The sequence below is a fragment of the Anabrus simplex genome, chromosome 3 (genome assembly GCF_040414725.1).
Source record: "Anabrus simplex isolate iqAnaSimp1 chromosome 3, ASM4041472v1, whole genome shotgun sequence".
NCBI classification, from domain to species: Eukaryota; Metazoa; Arthropoda; class Insecta; order Orthoptera; family Tettigoniidae; genus Anabrus; species Anabrus simplex.
Window position 1 is genome coordinate 110,579,901 of NC_090267.1, and position 18,194 is coordinate 110,598,094.

At 38.9% G+C, this 18,194-nt stretch overlaps 1 protein-coding gene across 2 annotated transcripts in view; it reads left to right on the plus strand.

Moving 5' to 3' along the window:
* The window catches only part of Lgr3 (Leucine-rich repeat-containing G protein-coupled receptor 3), a 487,929-nt gene that overhangs the window by 446,788 nt on the left and 22,947 nt on the right, over window positions 1–18,194 (plus strand). For both annotated transcript variants that reach the window (XM_068227013.1, XM_068227014.1), the window contains 2 exons: window positions 3,265–3,458; window positions 9,534–9,740. In XM_068227013.1, the coding sequence (XP_068083114.1) occupies window positions 3,265–3,458; window positions 9,534–9,740 (401 nt within the window). The remainder of the gene's footprint in view (window positions 1–3,264; window positions 3,459–9,533; window positions 9,741–18,194) is intronic.

The following is an 18,194-nucleotide window of genomic DNA, read 5'->3' on the forward strand; positions in this document are numbered from 1 at the left end:
GACCAAGCAATGGACACAGACTAATGTAAGAATGGCTACATGAAATGTACAGAGTTTAAATATAGCAGGAGCTTTCAGGAATGTGAAAGATCAACTGAGGAAGTACCAGATAGGAATAGCAGCTTTGCAGGAGATTAGGTGGAAGGAAACATGCACAATTGATTCGGGGGACCACACAATGTTTTGTAGTAGTAGTGGGATAGCTAATTTTGGAACAGGCTTCCTTGCACACAGAGCATATAAGACGGCGATATTGAACTTTGAACCAATTAATGGCAGGATATGCACATTGAGAGTTAAAATGAAATTCTTCACTATGATATTGATCTGTGCTCATGCTCCAACAGAAGAAATGACTGATGAGGTTTAGGATTCCTTTTATGAACAGCTGGAACGCACATATGGTACAATTATTGAAAATGATGTGAAAGTGATTCTAGGAGAAATGAATGCCAAGGTTGGAAGCAAAACCGTGTATCTGCAAAATGTGGGAAAGTATAGTTAACATGAAGAGTCCAATGACAACAGAACAAGGCTGGTTGATTTTGCAGTAAGCAAAAATCTCACCATAAGCAGCACTATTTTCCCACATAAGGATATACATAAAGGAACTTGGACGTCACCAGATGGAACCACAGTCAATCAGATAGATCATGTGCTTCTTCAAAGAAGGCATGGCACAGATATAAGGGATGTTAGGGTGTTGAGAGGGGCATTTACTCATTCAGACCACTATATTTCAGTGGTTAAGTTCAGACAGAGGATATCAACAACGATCTATAACCAAGTAGAAAGGGATAAAAAGTATAACGTAACTAGAATCAGCACCGATGAAGAGGAAAGAGAGGAATTTCAAAGAGGAATGAAAGAAGCCATAAGAGCGATAACTGTTGAGGAGGAGGAAAGCCCTGAGATACATTGGGAAAAAATGGAAAAAGCAATACAGCAAACAATGGACTGCAAGTAACTAACCTCATCTTTTAATCCGTATTGAAAGTCTGTTTAATTACAACAAATGTTTTTATTATAAACCACAACATTTTGATGTATTGAATAGGTGGTTTATAATAAAAGATTGTTTGTTTTAATTAAACAATGGATTCCAAGTTGGTTCAGGGAAACAGAGATAAGCCAAAGGAGTGGTACGATGAGAAATGTGAGAAGGCAATAGAAGAACGAAATAGCAAGAGGAAGAAGATGCTTCAAAAGGACACACAGGCTGCCAGAGAAGAAAAGAGAAGGAAAGTAAAAACTATGTGTAGAAGTATAAAATTTGAGAAAAATAGACGGAAAGACATTGAAGAAGGTAGAAACGAAAAGGACGCAAGATGAATGTTTAGAAGTATAAAGGAAGTAAAACAGAGATGGCAGCCCTGTACAACAGTATGCAGGGACAAAGAAGGAAAGATGATCAGTGATGAAATGAGAATTATTGGAAGATGGGAAGATTATTTCAAAGAATTGCTGCAATCGGATGAAACACAGGAGTGGGAAGATGAGGAACAGGGGGAACAGCAGGAGAGCTATGAAGAAGGAGAAGAACCAGTATTGGAAGAGGTAACTGAAGCTGCAAAGCAGATGAGAAATAATAGAGCTGTGGGAGAAGATAAGATACCAGGTGAAATATTCAAGTATGGCAGTATACAGTTATTAAAGGAAATGCATAGTTCAATAAAGAATATTTGGAGAAGTGAGGTAATGCCAACAAACTGGAGCACAGCCATTATTGTACCAATATATAAAATGGGTGATAGGACAAAGTGTAATAATCGTAAAGGAATAGCGTTGCTTAATGCAGCATACAAAGTATTTGCTAGGATATTGAACAAGAGACTACAACCGTATGCAGAAGCCAGTATAGGAGAATACCAGTGTGGGTTTAGGGAGGAAAGAGCAACAACGAACCAGCACCCTCAGAATAATAACGGAGAAATGTTACGAGTACAACATAATGGTTCACCAACTTTATGTGGACTTCAAGGCAGCCTATGACAGTGTTAATAGAAGGGGGCTTGTTAAGGTGTTACAGGATTTGGGAATACCACCAAAGTTAGTGAGACTCATGAAAATTACTCTAAGCAACACCAGCTGCAAAATAAAACCAAATGGCAGATATACGAATAATTTTCCAATCAATCAAGAACTAAAACAAGGAGATTCTGTATCAACGACACATTTTAATCTAGCACTGGAGGGGATCATGCACAAATTGCCAAGCAAATTAGTGACACTATATTCATAAGTCATAAGTAAGGATAAAACAAAATATATGATCAACACCAGAAATAAAACAAGGTGGAGAGGGACAGAGTAGTTTGAAGGGTTTGAAAGAGTAAATCAGTTAATGTATTTGGGAGGAATAGTCACAGAAAATAATGTAGTACCAGTAGAGATTAAGGCAAGAATAACAGAAAGCAACAGATGCTATTGTAGTTTCCATAACTTGTTGCGATCGTCAAACATCTCAAGGCAGCTGAAGTTGACAGTGTCTAGAACTATTATAAAACCTGTAGTTATGTATGGATCAGAAACATGGACAATTACACAACAAATTAGAAATATGCATGGAAATGAAAAGTGTTGAGGAAGATATTTGGTGCAGTATGCGAGAAGGGTGGCTGGAGAATTAGGACCAACAAAGAGCTGTATGAACTCTATAAGAATCCGTCAATAACTGCAGATATAAAAATTAGAAGATTATGGTGGTTGGGATATGTGCAGCAAATGGAGGAACAGCAAGTGCCAAGGAAGGTGGTAGTCATGATCAAGATTATGATGGCTGGACGATGTAGAGGCGGACTTGAGAAGACTAGGAATGCGGAACTGGAGAAGGCTGGCCGCTTCGAGAGACGACTGGAGGAGACAAGTGATCGATAAGACCCAGGTCCTTCAAGGACTGTAGCGCCGGATAAGTAAGTAAGTAGACCATTGTTTGTTATGATGTGAAATGTATCTTCTGCTGCCACTCTTCTCCAACAGATGGGATTACTGCTGCATCCCAAGTAAATCAGCTTGCCTCAATATTGGTGGAAAGTAGCTGGGGAGTTAGATAACTTTGCACATGCTATATGATTGTCCCATCAACTTCAGAACCCTTTCATGGATACCCTGTATATTGCATTGCTACTTTCTTTTCTCTGCATCTCATTTCATTTGTTACATATATGCTTTCTTTGTTTTCTAGTGGTAGTTGTACTTGCTGAAAGTAAAGCATGCTCTATAACACAGGTAATATTTAAAATTATGGTATTATTATTTGTGCAGGTTGGTGCTGATTGCCTTGTTGTACACAGGAATGTTTGTTAGCATCTGGCGCACTCGCCATGCCACACCCATCTCATCAGTTAAAGACATAGAGTTCATAGTGCGATTCTTCTTCATCATTCTTACTGATGCTATGTGCTGGGCACCAATCATCGCCCTCAAACTGCTAGCCATGGGTCGTGTGCACATCTCAGGTACAGAATGACCTCTTTTATCATTTTTAACAAACTAGAATTCTTCTGTTTTATGCATGGTTGATGTAACTTTAAATGACTTGGGTAAGTTTTAGGTTGCCAATATGTTTGGGTATTCTAAATGTATGTACTGTAAACCTCTTGAAACATTGCAAAAAATGACCTTAACCCACTGTTGGTCAAGTCTTATTTCATATTTTTTATTATTTTTTTACTTTCAATAATTTGCTTTACGTCACACTGACACAGATAGTTCTTATGGCAATGATGGGAGAGAAGAAAGCTAGGAGTGGGAAGGAAGAGACTGTAGCCTTAACCCCTTTGCTTACTGTATAAACATGTGCTCTGAACCTTTGATTTACCATTTAAATTCTGATGCAAATGAAGTTCATACTTGACTGTATTTAAATATTAATATCTTCACAAGGATTTCTCAAATAATGTGAAACTGGTACATAAATACTGAGAATTAAACAGTCCCCCACTGCAGTTCCGGTCTAGAATTCTACTGTCTCGTTAAGGAATTTTGGAACAGCATTAACCATGTGTTGTGAAGACAATTAGAGAGCTGCCACAAGCAGTAGCACCTAACAAAGAACCAAAACAACAGTTGCTATCCTCCCGTCATCTTCAGGTCATGAGCCGGGCAGCAGCCCTCTTGTTCTCTAAAGGCCAAGACAGTACAAATAATTATTCCAATGAAATTTGCTACATTATAGCTAAAAAATATACTGTAGGAAATAAACGCACCTAGTAACGCATATCTGTTTGTCACATCACACATACTTTGCCAAAAGTCATCACCGAGAAATTGATCTAGAATGTTTTTAGCCATAAGTTCAATGTTTTGAAAAATAGCTCTTACCCCAGGAATTCCCGTAAATTGCACTTTTAAGAATATCTTGTAATGGACAAGTAGATTTCCATTTCCACTCTTCTTTCTGTTTTTGTTACGGTGTGCGGGAACATTTACAGTAAAAATATTTACGTCTGCTTCATCACTCGTATCATTATCACTAACTTCACTAAGCACAGATAAGTTGTCTTCATCACTACATTCACTAGAAGAACTATCAGATGTATAATAATCTTCATCACAATCACTATCTAAGTAAGATATCCACAACTTCTCGCTCGGTTACAGCTTCACGCGAGCTCATCTTTACTGACTGAATAATCGCAACAACAGCTATTGGGCTGTCTTCAAATACAGCGGTTATCACCGAACGATAATGTAAATACAGTGATAAGAGACTTCCTTGTAATATAAAGAAGCATTTCAATGCCATCTGTTGAATTAATAATCAATTACTTCACTCCGCCATTGCCCGCTCCCAAGTCTGGATTCAGAAAGGAGGAGGGTTGGCTGGTCTTGCACCCAGCTATAAAACTGCTAATGCTGAGTGTTGGGTGGCAGTAAATAACCTGATTCCCTAAAGGGGCCAAAGGCTTCGAGCGGATAAGCTCCCTTAGGCTGGGTGATGGTCCCTGCACTGGTGGAAATGACACTAGAATCCATCACTTGAAGACCCAATGGCAAGCAAGCGGAGGAGGAACCTCTCACTTCGGTTCCCAATGGTTGTGGAGGCGGATGAGGTCATGCCAGATGGATTGGCTGTGAAGGCGCTACTCATGAGCTGGTAGTGGTTAGGGCACACTCTCTTGCCCTTGGGGTGGGAAACTTCCCCTAAAGGCGGATGAACCACATGTGGTCAACGGCATAGAAAGTCCTCAACGGCGGACCAGTCGCTCGGACAGGGTGTCTTACTCGACTGGAATGGCTGATGAAGGCTGCAGTGATTAGGAATCCTTCAATCATCTTGCATCTGCTTGCCATTGAACATATTTCCTAGTCATCAATTAAGGTGCATTTGTTGATGTGCAGCAACACTCTCACTCTAAAAAACTTAATGCACGCCGGTCTTCCAACAACGTATGACTTCTTCCAAAAATTCTTGCAGCAATCAAGAAGTTGTGATGGGGGAAGGATTATGATGTCTGGAAGCCTCTAGTGATAACTTGGCACGTAGGCAGTAAATGTGTGATCGGTCATCTTGCTTAGGGCTGTGGCTGTAGAGCAATTCGTTTGCTGCATCTACGTCTGAGCAGTCCTATTTAGGGTTCACTCTGCTCACCTCACATGGGGAAGGGGCTAGAAAAGGTGACCTAAACATAGTCAGCCATTAATATTACCGATCGGATAGCCGTGTTCGATGGTATCACCTTTATGCGGTCAAACAAATAAGAAATTATATTTTGCAACATGGAATATAAGAACACTCAATGATGACCCCGCAACTGACGGACCCAAAAGAGAACAGCTATAGTGAGTAGAGAATTAAGAAGATATAACATCGACATAGCAGAACTCCAGGAAACCTGTCTTGCTGATGAAGGTTAGTTGAATGAACAAAGTGCAGGTTACAGCTTCTTTGGAAGGGGAAAGCCACCAGTGAGCATGGAGTAGGCTTTGCTATCAAGAATAATCTTCTCTAGGAATTGTCAGAACTTCCCAACTGACATATAGATTGCCTTATGACTTTAAGACTTTGGTTAAACGACAACCAACTTGCCACGATGATCAGTGCATATGCCCCCACACTAGATTCTGATGATGACAACAAGGAATCATTTTATTCAGATCCGAATGGCATCCTGTCAAACATTAATCAACAAGATCTTACTAGGTGATTTTAATGCCAGAGTGGGCAAGGACAACATTGTATGGAATGGTGTCATTGGCAAGGATAGAATTGGCAGTGAAAACTCTAATGGTATTCGACTCCTATCAAAATGTGCTGAACATGACTTAACAATCACTAACACCATTTTTCACTAAAAGAATCGCTTTCAAACTTCATGACAGCATCCTAGACCGAAGTACTGGCAACTCATTGATTATATAATTGTCCGCAAGAAAGATCTTCCCGACCTTTTTTTATCACCAAAGCACTGACAGGAGCAGATGACTGTTGGACAGATCACTGACATCAGATAACGTATGAATTTGTCACTATCCCCTCAGAGAAGAAAACGACGGAAGAGCTGCAAATATGCTTTTGATACTGTTAAATTTGGGATTTCAGAATATGCCTCACAATATATAGAACTGCTTCATCAGACACTGTTGGAGGAGTATCAACAGGATGTAACACAACGTAGTGTAAAACAAAAGCTAAAGGTTTCCACCTATTGAATTGAATACTATTTGTTGTAACCTTAAAAAAGTTACATATATTTGTTGAAACTAGTTTCAGTCTTACCAGAGACTAGTGCAGAGAGCAGTGCAAAAACATTATTATTATGGGATGACCATGTCATTTGATTAAATTGGCTGCCATGAAGGGTGCAGACTCCCTTCCTGTCAAAATTTATGAGATACTAATTGATATCTATTATTATTATTATTTAGACAAAAGCTCTAAGAGAAAAGATCATCTCAAAATGTATCAACCTTTGTACCAAACTGATGTTAGATAAATATTAAAGCATGTGTGTACATGCTGGTTGTCCTTGGGGAAATGTGTGGAATGATTTCAGAGTGCTGGGCCACTTCAGATTTTTTTTTTTTTTTTTTTTTTTTTAAGGATGAGATAAAACGGTCCAGTGGCACAGATACATCTCTGAAGTATTTCCAAATTCCCAAGGTAAGGGCAGAGGAAGATATAGAAATGGAACTTGGTCCTTGTGTCAGTAGAGTACAAGACGAAGCTTCTGTTATTTCTGGAAAAAGGTAGGCAGAGAGTAGTTCATCTTCATCTGTGAAGAAAATAAAGGAGCCTTGTTGCACTGCCAGTATTTCATGAGAGGAGAGACTATTTCTTTTTCTGTCTTCAAACTGTAATAAAGCATTTTACTCATTTCTGGCATTTATCATCCCTACTTTTGAGAAAACTAATAAAGTTCTTCAGTCACAAGCACCTCACATTCATGTCCTAAGATCAATGCTGACTGATATGTTGAAGAACAGTCTGTGTAGGTTTGTTAAGCCAGTGGTTATAAAAAAATATCCTACAGTTTTAGAAGTGGTCTATCACACGAGAGAGAATCAGAAAGCTGATGATGATTTCATAATTGGCTGCTCAACATCATGTCTTGTAGAAAATCTGGCACCTGAGGAGAAGAAGAACTTTTATTTGCACATCAGGAACTATTTTATTGCAGTTTGTGATTATATTATTCATAAATTTAATTTGAATAGTGATGTTTTTGTTAATGCTCAAGTAGCTCAGATAAATTCTTTGCAGACTTCTTCCTTCAATGCCATAAAGTATTTTATTTCAAAGTTTCCTGTTATATTGCCAGTGAAAGATGGTGAAGATGACCAAGAAGCAGTGGATGCATTACAGTGCCAGTTTTGTGCTCTCCAAGTGGAGGATTTACCACTGTCTGTTGTGCAAGAAGAAAGAGTAGGTAGTTGTTGGTCTGCTATAGGGGATATATGAAGTGGAGATGGGTGTTTCAAATATGATAGAAACGCAAACATCTCGTCTTGTGGAAAATCTGGCACTTAAGGAGAAGAAAAACTTTTATTTGCGTGTCAGCAATGCCAAATGTGAAAGATTGTTCAGCCAGGTAAAAAAGACTAGGACACAATTTCAATCATCTCTGAATGGTGAAAATCTCAATAAACTATTGGTGGTCAGATCAAGTCTAAGAGGAAAGTGTTAGCAGCAGTATGGCAGTACATTTTTGAAGAGGGCAAAGTTAGCTACCAGTTCAATGCTAAACAAGTATACACAGAAGTCTCTATCACCTACATACTGCAGGAATTCCCTCGTAGTGAGGAGATAAAGGCTATGTAAAAAACAAACTCAGTGGAGAAGTTGGACTTGTGAACAAGCAAATGGTGGAGGATAGGTTATTTTGGAATATAATGGAAGAGGGAAATCAAGGTGACAATGGTTTGATACACTTTTTCATGTTCTCATGGTCAGAGGTGAAGAACTAGACAAGACCAGAATGTTAGTTGAAGATAGACAGCTATGAGTGAAGGGGTTGAGTTCATTCATGGAGCCTTGAAGACTGAATGCTGGAAGGTATAATGTGTGTGTGATATATTATTCAATATGAAAAGACAGAAGATTGTAGTGTGAAAGGACAATAAAAACTATTATGTCATTGAATATTATTTTTAAAATGTGTCTGAGCAGGTTAGAAAGAAAATCTTTACCAGATTAATTCTGCACCAAAGAAGTGAATGAGTGCTGGAAGCTGTGTTATGGCCTAACTTCTAAAATATGTTATCCAACTTCACATCTTTTTAATAGTAAATGTATTATCTTGGAGTACCCATGAATGCTGTATGAAGAGTCATCTCCAGGTACCTCATTTGCCCCAAACAAGAATATCTGGACAAGGCAAAATGATGACAACAACAATATGAAAATTTGTGGGGTATATATAGCATATACATGAATTTGTGGCTCAGAAGAGGACATCCGTATACCCCATCACATCTTAGATTTCCATTTATGCTGCCCACAAATGACTATAGATGCTCTGATCCAATATCTGGTATTGATATTCCTATGGTAATTATTTTTTTAGGAGGAAGTACAACTGAGCAACCATCCTCTCTTATTAATGCTGATCAGAGAGGGGAAAAAGGAAGAGGATGGACCCTTCAAAGAATGAAGGTATTTGCAAAAGAAAGGCAAGAGATATGAAGGGCATGAAAATAAGACTTGCTGGACCTCACAAACATAATTTTGTTTGGATCAGAAGAGAACAATGGTTGGCCAATGGAGGTTGGACAGGAAAGATGAAAGTTAAGAGCCTGTCACAAGGAAGAGAAAGCAACTCAGCTAGGGACCCATGGTCACCAGCCCATGCTGCCGAGTTGATGAGAGCCGCTGAGGGACCCCTTTCGTTCACCTCTAACTAACTGGAAGCTTGATATACTGTGGAAGTATTCATCACTATCTTTCACTGGACTATCGTTTTTATTTGTTCTTTTCTCTTTAAGACATGCATGTGATGTTCAGTGAAACAGTAGTATTCTATTTTCGAAGCTTCAAAGTTCCTATGAAGAGCCTCCTTAATGCAATGACATCATTGGATTATGTGTTTTAGACGAACTGTATGCCTGGGTAGTAGTCTTCATCCTGCCAGTCAATTCTGCCATCAATCCTCTGCTGTACACCTTCACCACTCCCCGTTACCGCAGTCAGCTAGGCCAAGCGTGGATACGTCGATTCGGTTGGAGCACTGGACTGGCTCGGATGGGACATTCTCAGAGCACTCAGAGCAGCCTCATGCCACGTATTGTGTCCACTGTAGGCAAGTATTTCCAGAAAAAAATATTCATAACGGAATTCAAAGAGTTCTCTTACATATTTTTAATATCCTCACTAGCTGTTATTACTGCATTTCTTTCAGTGTAATTGATTATTTGATCATTGTTCATAACATCATGCTTTGTCCTGAAACAATTCCTGCTATATTATTGCTCACACATACATTCTGACTTTGTGCTAAATTACTGTGGTGTTAAACTTTGCACAAATTAATGATTATATTTTGACTATTAATACTGCATTCAGGATGGTTATGAAATTCCTGCTCCATTAATGTTCGTGATACATAGTTATAGAATTCCTACTATATCAACGATCACATAGTGTATATAATTAATTAATTGTCGCACATAAATTGTTATGAAATTCCTCGTATATTAATGCTCACACATACGTTCCTGCTATTATAATATTCTCATATACAGTTTTGTTAAACTCCTACTACATTAATAATACAGTACTCACACATGCATGATTATTAAATCCCTGCTATATTAATACTCACACATCCATGGTAATGAAATTTCTGCTATGGCTATTCATATTCATAGATGACCGGGCTAGTTGGCCATGCAGTTAGAGGCACGCAGCTGTGAGCTTGCATCCGGAAGATTGTGGGTTCGAATCCCACTGTTGGCAGCCCTGAGGATGGTTTTCTGTGGTTTTGCATTTTCACATCAGGCAAATGCTGGGGCTGTACATTAATTAAGGCCATGCCCTCTTTCTTCCCAATCCTAGGCCTTTCCTATCCCATCATCACCATATGACCAATTTGTGTCAGTGCAACGTGAAACAAATTGAAAAAAGAAAAAAAAAATCACAGATGGATAGTTTTAAATTCCTGCTGTTCCAATGCTCGCATACATAGGGTTAAATTTCTGCTATATTTATACTCACATATGCATGGCTATTTAATTTCTCCTAGATTAGTGCCCATATAGGCTATACAAAGTTATTAAGTTCCTGCATTCATCAATGCTCACACATTTGTGGTTAAGTTCATGCAATATCAATGCTCGCTGACAAGAGCTACCTTGCTATGACATTTTCTGCTCTATTAATGCTCATACCTACATCTGTGGTGGTCCTTGATTCACAACCCGACACAGAAGACTGGAAACAGGAAATGATAATGATGAATGTAGAATGCCTTCATGTCGGAAAAATCGTATCTAGTGTTTCCATATCCCTCTTGGATAGTTTTTATTCGTATATTCAGTAGTACGTTTTCTCGTTTAACACGTTCATTTTTGTTGTCCCCTGGAGAAATGTATTGAACACGGTCGTTGACCGGACATTTTTCCCAACAGCTCAATTTCTTCTCAGGGTATCCGATTGTCAAGTAAAATCTGGAAATTTTACATTAGGTTTCGCTTTACGTGAGGTCGAAGAGAATGGCGATCCATGGTAAACTTATCTGCGGTCGTTTGATATAGACATAATATCAATCAATTATTTCTCCTAACTAAGGTACCAACGATGTGAGAACTCAATATATTCAAATCAGGTATCTACCCATTCGTTAGTTCACATATCTTACCAACTAACTTATCAACTATGTCAAGATGAAAGAATTCATAGCACATCAAATTATAGAAAAGCACAATAATAGTATTTATTGAATAAATAGATGCCCTACGAAAATGTAATCTGATTTGGGGTAGTATTTGGTCTGGTATTATTTACAGGTAAAGTTCAGAGTCAGCGCTGGCTCGTAGAAAAAGAAAATAAATATAATGTTAAGTAGTGTACATCAGTTCCGTCATGAATTCAAAATCGGATACTAATATTTACAATTTATCACTGGACATATACGGTCCTCCTTGAAATCAAGTCCTTGAGACGACACCAATATCATTATGTTGTTAAGATTGTTCAGTTTCATTATAAACCTAGGCTAAATAGATCTGAATAGACGTACAGTTAATCTGAAGTGAATGTAAGATCAACAAATAGATCTAAGCTTGAAAATAATTCTGAATTATAACTTCAAACTATATATCTCAATTATATTTGAATTATAAATAATATTTAAATTATATGTTGCAAATCATAAATCTGAACTCATTTATTTGTTCTTTCTTCTATGTTGCGCATGGCTAACCATTTACGGACTAAGGCATTTCTCCCTAGTGCCTGTTAAATCTGGCTCCTAGCCTATCATTTCCCTAACCATTACTCATTGAAAGAATGTAAATTCCAATAAACTCCGTCTCAGGATAAATAAGCTATGTATCTAACTTCAAGATAAATTTTTGGTCGACATACACACGTATTTGAGGCTCAATGTGCCCTCTCTCTCTGTTATATTCCATAACATTTCTCGTTTAGGCAAGTTACTGAATTCATATGCGCAGTCGTAATGTAAATAATATGTATTTGTACTTGGGAATATATTATCGCATTTATAGGTATCATGAATGCATTTGGTCAAGATCACCGTCATAAAACATATCATAATATTCTCGTAATTGGAACAAAGCATCTACAATTGACATATAATCCTGTCATAAATTCAATTCTACTTCAATGAATTCCATCCATACCTTGGTTTAGCTCATCTCCGCGGTGTGGTCAATTTCACGTACCTGTATCCTTTCACATAATTCCTTCCCTATTATAAGTGTGGCATGGCATATCCTAAGCTGCAGGCACTCCTTGGCCTCTACGTAATACATTAATAAACCTTCGCATTTCATATACAACAACATACTTTGTCGAGTTACCACTATTGTAACCATATTTCCACATTCACTTAACATCTTAATTATCATAGCCTCCATAACAACATGTCGCGATTATATTCACTTTACCGTGTCAAAATACCACAATTCCTTTCTTATAAACGCATTTCAATATCGCTATTTATCATAACCCTAAAGCTGAGTTCAATCCACTTATTGCAAAGCAAAGAGTACGTGATTCTATGCATTCATTACCACCGCGCATACCAAACGTGACGTAGACATATAGCATAACCAATATGAATTCATTGCAATTCCTCAATGTGTCATTACTATCAGCTGTTATTAAAGACACTTCTTTCAACTTGTAGTTACTCACGAGTTATTCTGACCAATATGCGATGATGTATATATATATAACATACAAGAATCTTATTCTACACTGCTTAATCGTATTACTATGGACTTAAATATCTCACACATCACTTTCATAATTAAATTCCACGGTTTCTATAACCAACTTATCGGCACATGCCAAAAGCACCTGTGTACGTGAACCAAAAACTATGTAATTAAATAATGTAAATGACTTAGCTCGCTTATCGTTACATCTGGACCAGCTGTTCAGCCTCCACTCGGATGTAGTTGGCTCTGCGGTCAGGTCATGGGTTGGTCGTCTGGTAGGTCCTCGGCCTCCTCATCATGGGTTGGTCAACTGGTTTCCCGTTGCCTTCCTCATCATGGGTTGGTCGTCTGGTTTCCCATTGCCTTCCTCATCATGGGTTGGTCTTCCAGTAAGGATGTACTGCTCCCCAGCTTGGTCCATCATGCGTATTTAGCAAGCCATCATCATGCTACTTCTGTTAGCAACAAAAATGCAGATTTCAGAGCAGTAAATAGCCATGGTATGTTCCATTCGACGATAATAATTCCTCAATTGTTATTTCTTTTTGCTGCTCTCAGAGGTAAATTTAATTTCGTCGGGTTTAAGTTCTGCGTATATATATCTATATCGGCTGCTTCCTGCAAATGTCGAAAAATTGTTCTTCTTCTCTTGAAACAAGATCAAGGTAGTCTTCTTCCCGTAAGAGAATCTTTCTCCTAGGTTTCACTTGCTTCTTCCTTGTAGAATGTAGCTCAGTTGGTGTCGAGATCCTCCCACGCGTATTTCGTCTTATCTTGCTTATTTTTATATTTTTTATCGACTCTTTTTCGTCGGCTGGTGAATTATGTCATTTCTTTTACTACGACTATCCCTTTTTCTCAAGTACCTCTACTAAATCTTTCCGTCTTCTTCAAATTACTTAGCGCGTTCGCCAATTGCGTCTTCACCCTCCGATGAAAATTTTTAAGATGGAGTTTTTTTAACAATCCGTTGTCTTCTATTTTTTTTTCGTAAAACAATTCACTTGACAGTCCACTTGACAGTCCAGTTCAATATTTGACCGTTCCGTGATGTGTATGGCCTTATATAATATCGCATTAGATATCTATTCCTTGCATCTTATAGATCAGATGGGCCATACCTTCACTCGGCGCCATTTTGAAAGCTGTCTACAGGATGTAAATGGGCACAGTATTAATGAGGTTTTACTGTATTCTCATCCTACTGAAGGGTTGCCAACATAGTTGCAGAAATTGTAATTAATATTTTCAACTACACAAGCTGAAAGTACAAATCTATTTTGTAAGCAAGTAGTTTGCTAAAAGCCTCTTTGATTCATTAAGCAAACTTGTGCTGCATCTGTGACTGACAAGAACAGCACCATGTGGTTGGTCATTTAACCATTCCTGTTAGCACCCGTAGCCCTGTGCTTTACCCACTGCCATGGACTATGCGATACGTACTGCCCACTTTGAGATTTCAGAAGAACTTTAAAAAAAGGCATTGGAAGCAGACCAGCGAACCATGATCACACAGGAATTGCGCTCATATTCGCCATACCCACAGCATTACCCTTTCAAGCTCTAGCTATGCAATACGGCAAGCTTTGTAGTTCAAAATGGGTTTGTGATCAGTTGGCATGGTGCGTGATTCAAACGGAAATGGAAAGTGAATCGGCATTTACAACTTCATAAATGCGTTCTTGACGTACAAAATTTTTATTCTCATCTTACAATATTATATAAATTGTAATTGTTTGGGATTACCAGGGTGTTCACATGCTTGTGTGATCCTTAACACAAGATGTCCATGCTATATATTATGCTATAGCTTTAAGAAGGCTTAAAAAGTCCCCCCCCCCCCATCTTTCTCTCTCTCTCTCTCTCTCTCTCTCTCTTTCTCTCTCTTATTAATGTTAAGCTGGGTTATTAGTTCACTGTTGTCATTTTCCACATTATTATCACACAACACCAATGCAGATTCTTCACTATCATATCTTACACTTGCTGTTATTTTCTTCATCTTGAAAATTAAAACACACACAAATAATAACTCCTCTTTCAAACACCAGGTGTGTATATAAATGTAATATATAGGATACAGGACTACTACTTTTTTCAGTGATTGTTTATATAGATGTTCACTGTTGCATCACTTCTCCTGTTGTGAAGTCTCCAAAATCTCAACTCAACTTAATACTGGTACTTTTTTAAAATTTCATTGTAAAAGATTTAAGATCCACACAGAAAACAACAACGTCCAACTTCAGGAAAAGGAATTACATCAGAAGACAGACATCGCTCATGGATGCAGTAATCAGAATAGTATTAGCGCTCTATGGACATACCGGTATGTCGATGTATAATGTATAAGCATAATGTGCTTCCACGGCCATTGTCAATATATAGTCGACATCTCACTTTTTCCATTCTGTGCAGCCCCTTGTCAATTATATATTACAGCAGTCCTAACTGATGTGTTCAAGGAACCATGGAGTAGCTTCTGCTTTCATCTCTATGCAATATTTGCAACTACCAGGAAATCTGCAAAGAGGATGAACTATGAGAGCAAGCATGTTACATGTTAGTGCTTCACCACATGGCATCAGACCAGGTTGCAACTGATCCTTCCAGGTTGAATAGGAAGCGGTATAATACTTTAGATGAGGAATAGGTAAATGAAGTGTTAAGAAACCAGCAGTGATGATAGCAATTTTGAGAATGAAATAGAAGGGACATAAGAACAATCAAGTTATAAAAACGTATGAAGTTTACCACAAGTTTACGGTTGGATGAAAGTAAAATCTGATGACAGAAAACCCAGAGAACATACATTCTGTAATAATTCTGAACCTACCACTTGATGCAGAGCCTGTTGATTATCTTTTTTGCTATTTTGAACAGTGAGCAAGTTCTCTACAAAAGGTGAAGAATTTCACTTTGTTTTCACACATGTCAAAAGTCCAAAAGCTTATTATCATGTCTACAACTACCACATTGTTACTCGACAAACATACAACAGTAAGAGATCGACATCATTATTATAGGTGAAAGTAAAATCTGTATTTGTACTATGCACAGTCATAGGAGCTTTGATAGGTCTCTTCATCATTATCAGGGTGATCAGTATCTGTATCCATGAGCACCAAATTATTTTCTACCACTGGGGTAGAGGATGTGCTCAGCTGAGGCTCCATTAATACGGAACTTGCCTCATGATACTTCGCCACCTTAACTTCACTGGCGTAGCCAAGGGGGGGGCCCACTGGGGCCGGGCCCCCCCCCCAAAATATTTCCTGAAACTAGAGCGATGATCACCCGTTGTTTTACGTACGGTATGAACAACTTAAAAACGTACGCCGAAATGTTAAGTTAACGTAGCGACAAGAATCTACTAGCAGGGCTCAATAGGGCCATACATAAGTCTCCACATTTGTACTGCTTGAATGAAAGGAAGACCCTTAGGATTGTGATGCGCGGGGATATTTCACTGTAGAGGCCTCAGTATTGAGAATGTAACAGTGTGTTGACAAATGTCAAGACATGGAGAAAGGGGCAATTAGGAAGGGATTACTCAGTAGGGGGCCGGAACGTGACCACCGAGATAACAACATCGTGTCAGCTTTTGCATATCGGTTCCAGGAAACAACAATGTCTTAGGGATCCTCGGGTTGTACCGTGGTTGAGAGATGTGCTGTGTTTAAGTTGCAGAGCTGGGAAGACTGTGACAGGATTGTGAGCTGCACGTTAGTTCCTCATTTTGTGCCATATAAGTAACTTTTTTTAAGAGGGACCGTTCTATCACTGAGAAGCCAACACCATGTGCATCCTCGGTAAGTTATGAAAATGTTTTTTTTACTTTTAAAATAACAAGACAATCGCGGAGTCGTGCCTAAGTTCGATAGGTAGGCCTATATATTTTATCAAATGCCCGGGGACTGATTGGAACCTCAAATGGCACCATCAAAAGTGCGGGTAACTATTTTGTAATTGGCGGGCGTGATAACTCAGTTTCAGTGGTTCTATCTTCTCATCAGGACGGCCCAGGCTTGAATCTCAGTCGATACATGAAACATTTTTAAAATGGGAAGTCACGTTCTATTGATACGGTTTCTACTTAAAACACAGATCCCGTCTTTTACATTTCCTTACACTTTTGAGCCAGAACCGCATCATTTATGGTGGCGTATTTTGAGTGTGGATACAACTTTTCCTTGGAAGGGGGTGTGAAAAGATTTTTTATTTTTTATTTAGAATTTACTTTACGTCGCACCGTAGGTCTTATGTCGACGATGGGAAAGGAAAGGGCTGAGAGTGGGAAGAAGCGGCCGTGGCCTTAATTAAGGTACAGCCCCAGCAATTGCCTGGTGTGAAAATGGGAAACCACAGAAAACCATCTTTAGGGCTGCCGATAATGTTGTTTGAACCCACTATCTTCCGGATGCAAGCACACAGCTGTGCGCCCCTAACCGCACGGCCAACTCGCCCGGTGGATATAAAAAGAAAGCTTGTCCTACCGAGTGCGGTGACGGATCTTCAGTAGACATTGTTGGTTATGATTGTTACCATGTACAATCATAGCTTCTGTACTCTTGATGATTGATTGATGCTTGATGTTTTAAGGGGCCTAACATCGAGGTCATCGGCCCCTAATGGTACGAAATGAAAGAACAAAAATTGCAAAGGCATCCACTGACCAAAATAAAAATAAAACATGGCATGAAGAATGAATGGATAGATAGATAGATAGATAGATAGGAAATGGGTGAGCCCTGTTTTCGCAGAGCTCCACACGTAGGTCTATGAAGACCCTTTGTGCCCCTTGAACGGGTTTGCCTAGTCCAGCCCTATTACTCCTATAAAGGATACCAGTGTCCGGATTTTGGCGTTCCTGATGTCCTCCAGGCTCACAAAATGTGAGCCCAGGAATCGATGTCTAGTGCTTGCAAAAGCCTCGCACTGACATAACACATGCGCGGAGGTCTCCTCCTCCTTACCGCATCTTCTACACATCGGATCCTGGGTGATTTTCATGATGTGTAGGTGTCTCTGTAAGGTATTGTGGCCTGTTAACAGTCCAAGAATGAATGGATGGACAGGAACTCAACAAAACACAAAACAAACAAACAAAAACCAGTGGATCGGACTCAATACAGATCGAAAATAACATTACTACCGACCAAGGAACCACTTATAAAGCACAATGATGCTTGGTGTCTAAAGGGGGTGCAAAATCCACGTCTAAGGCCCCACAGAATGGTACATGTCGCGAGTAAAATAGAACCATGGTATGCGTCATGTAGGGGTGCTAATCAGAAGTAGCGAAGACTCACGGTGTTCCACAAAAGATGGTACTACTCACAAGTATT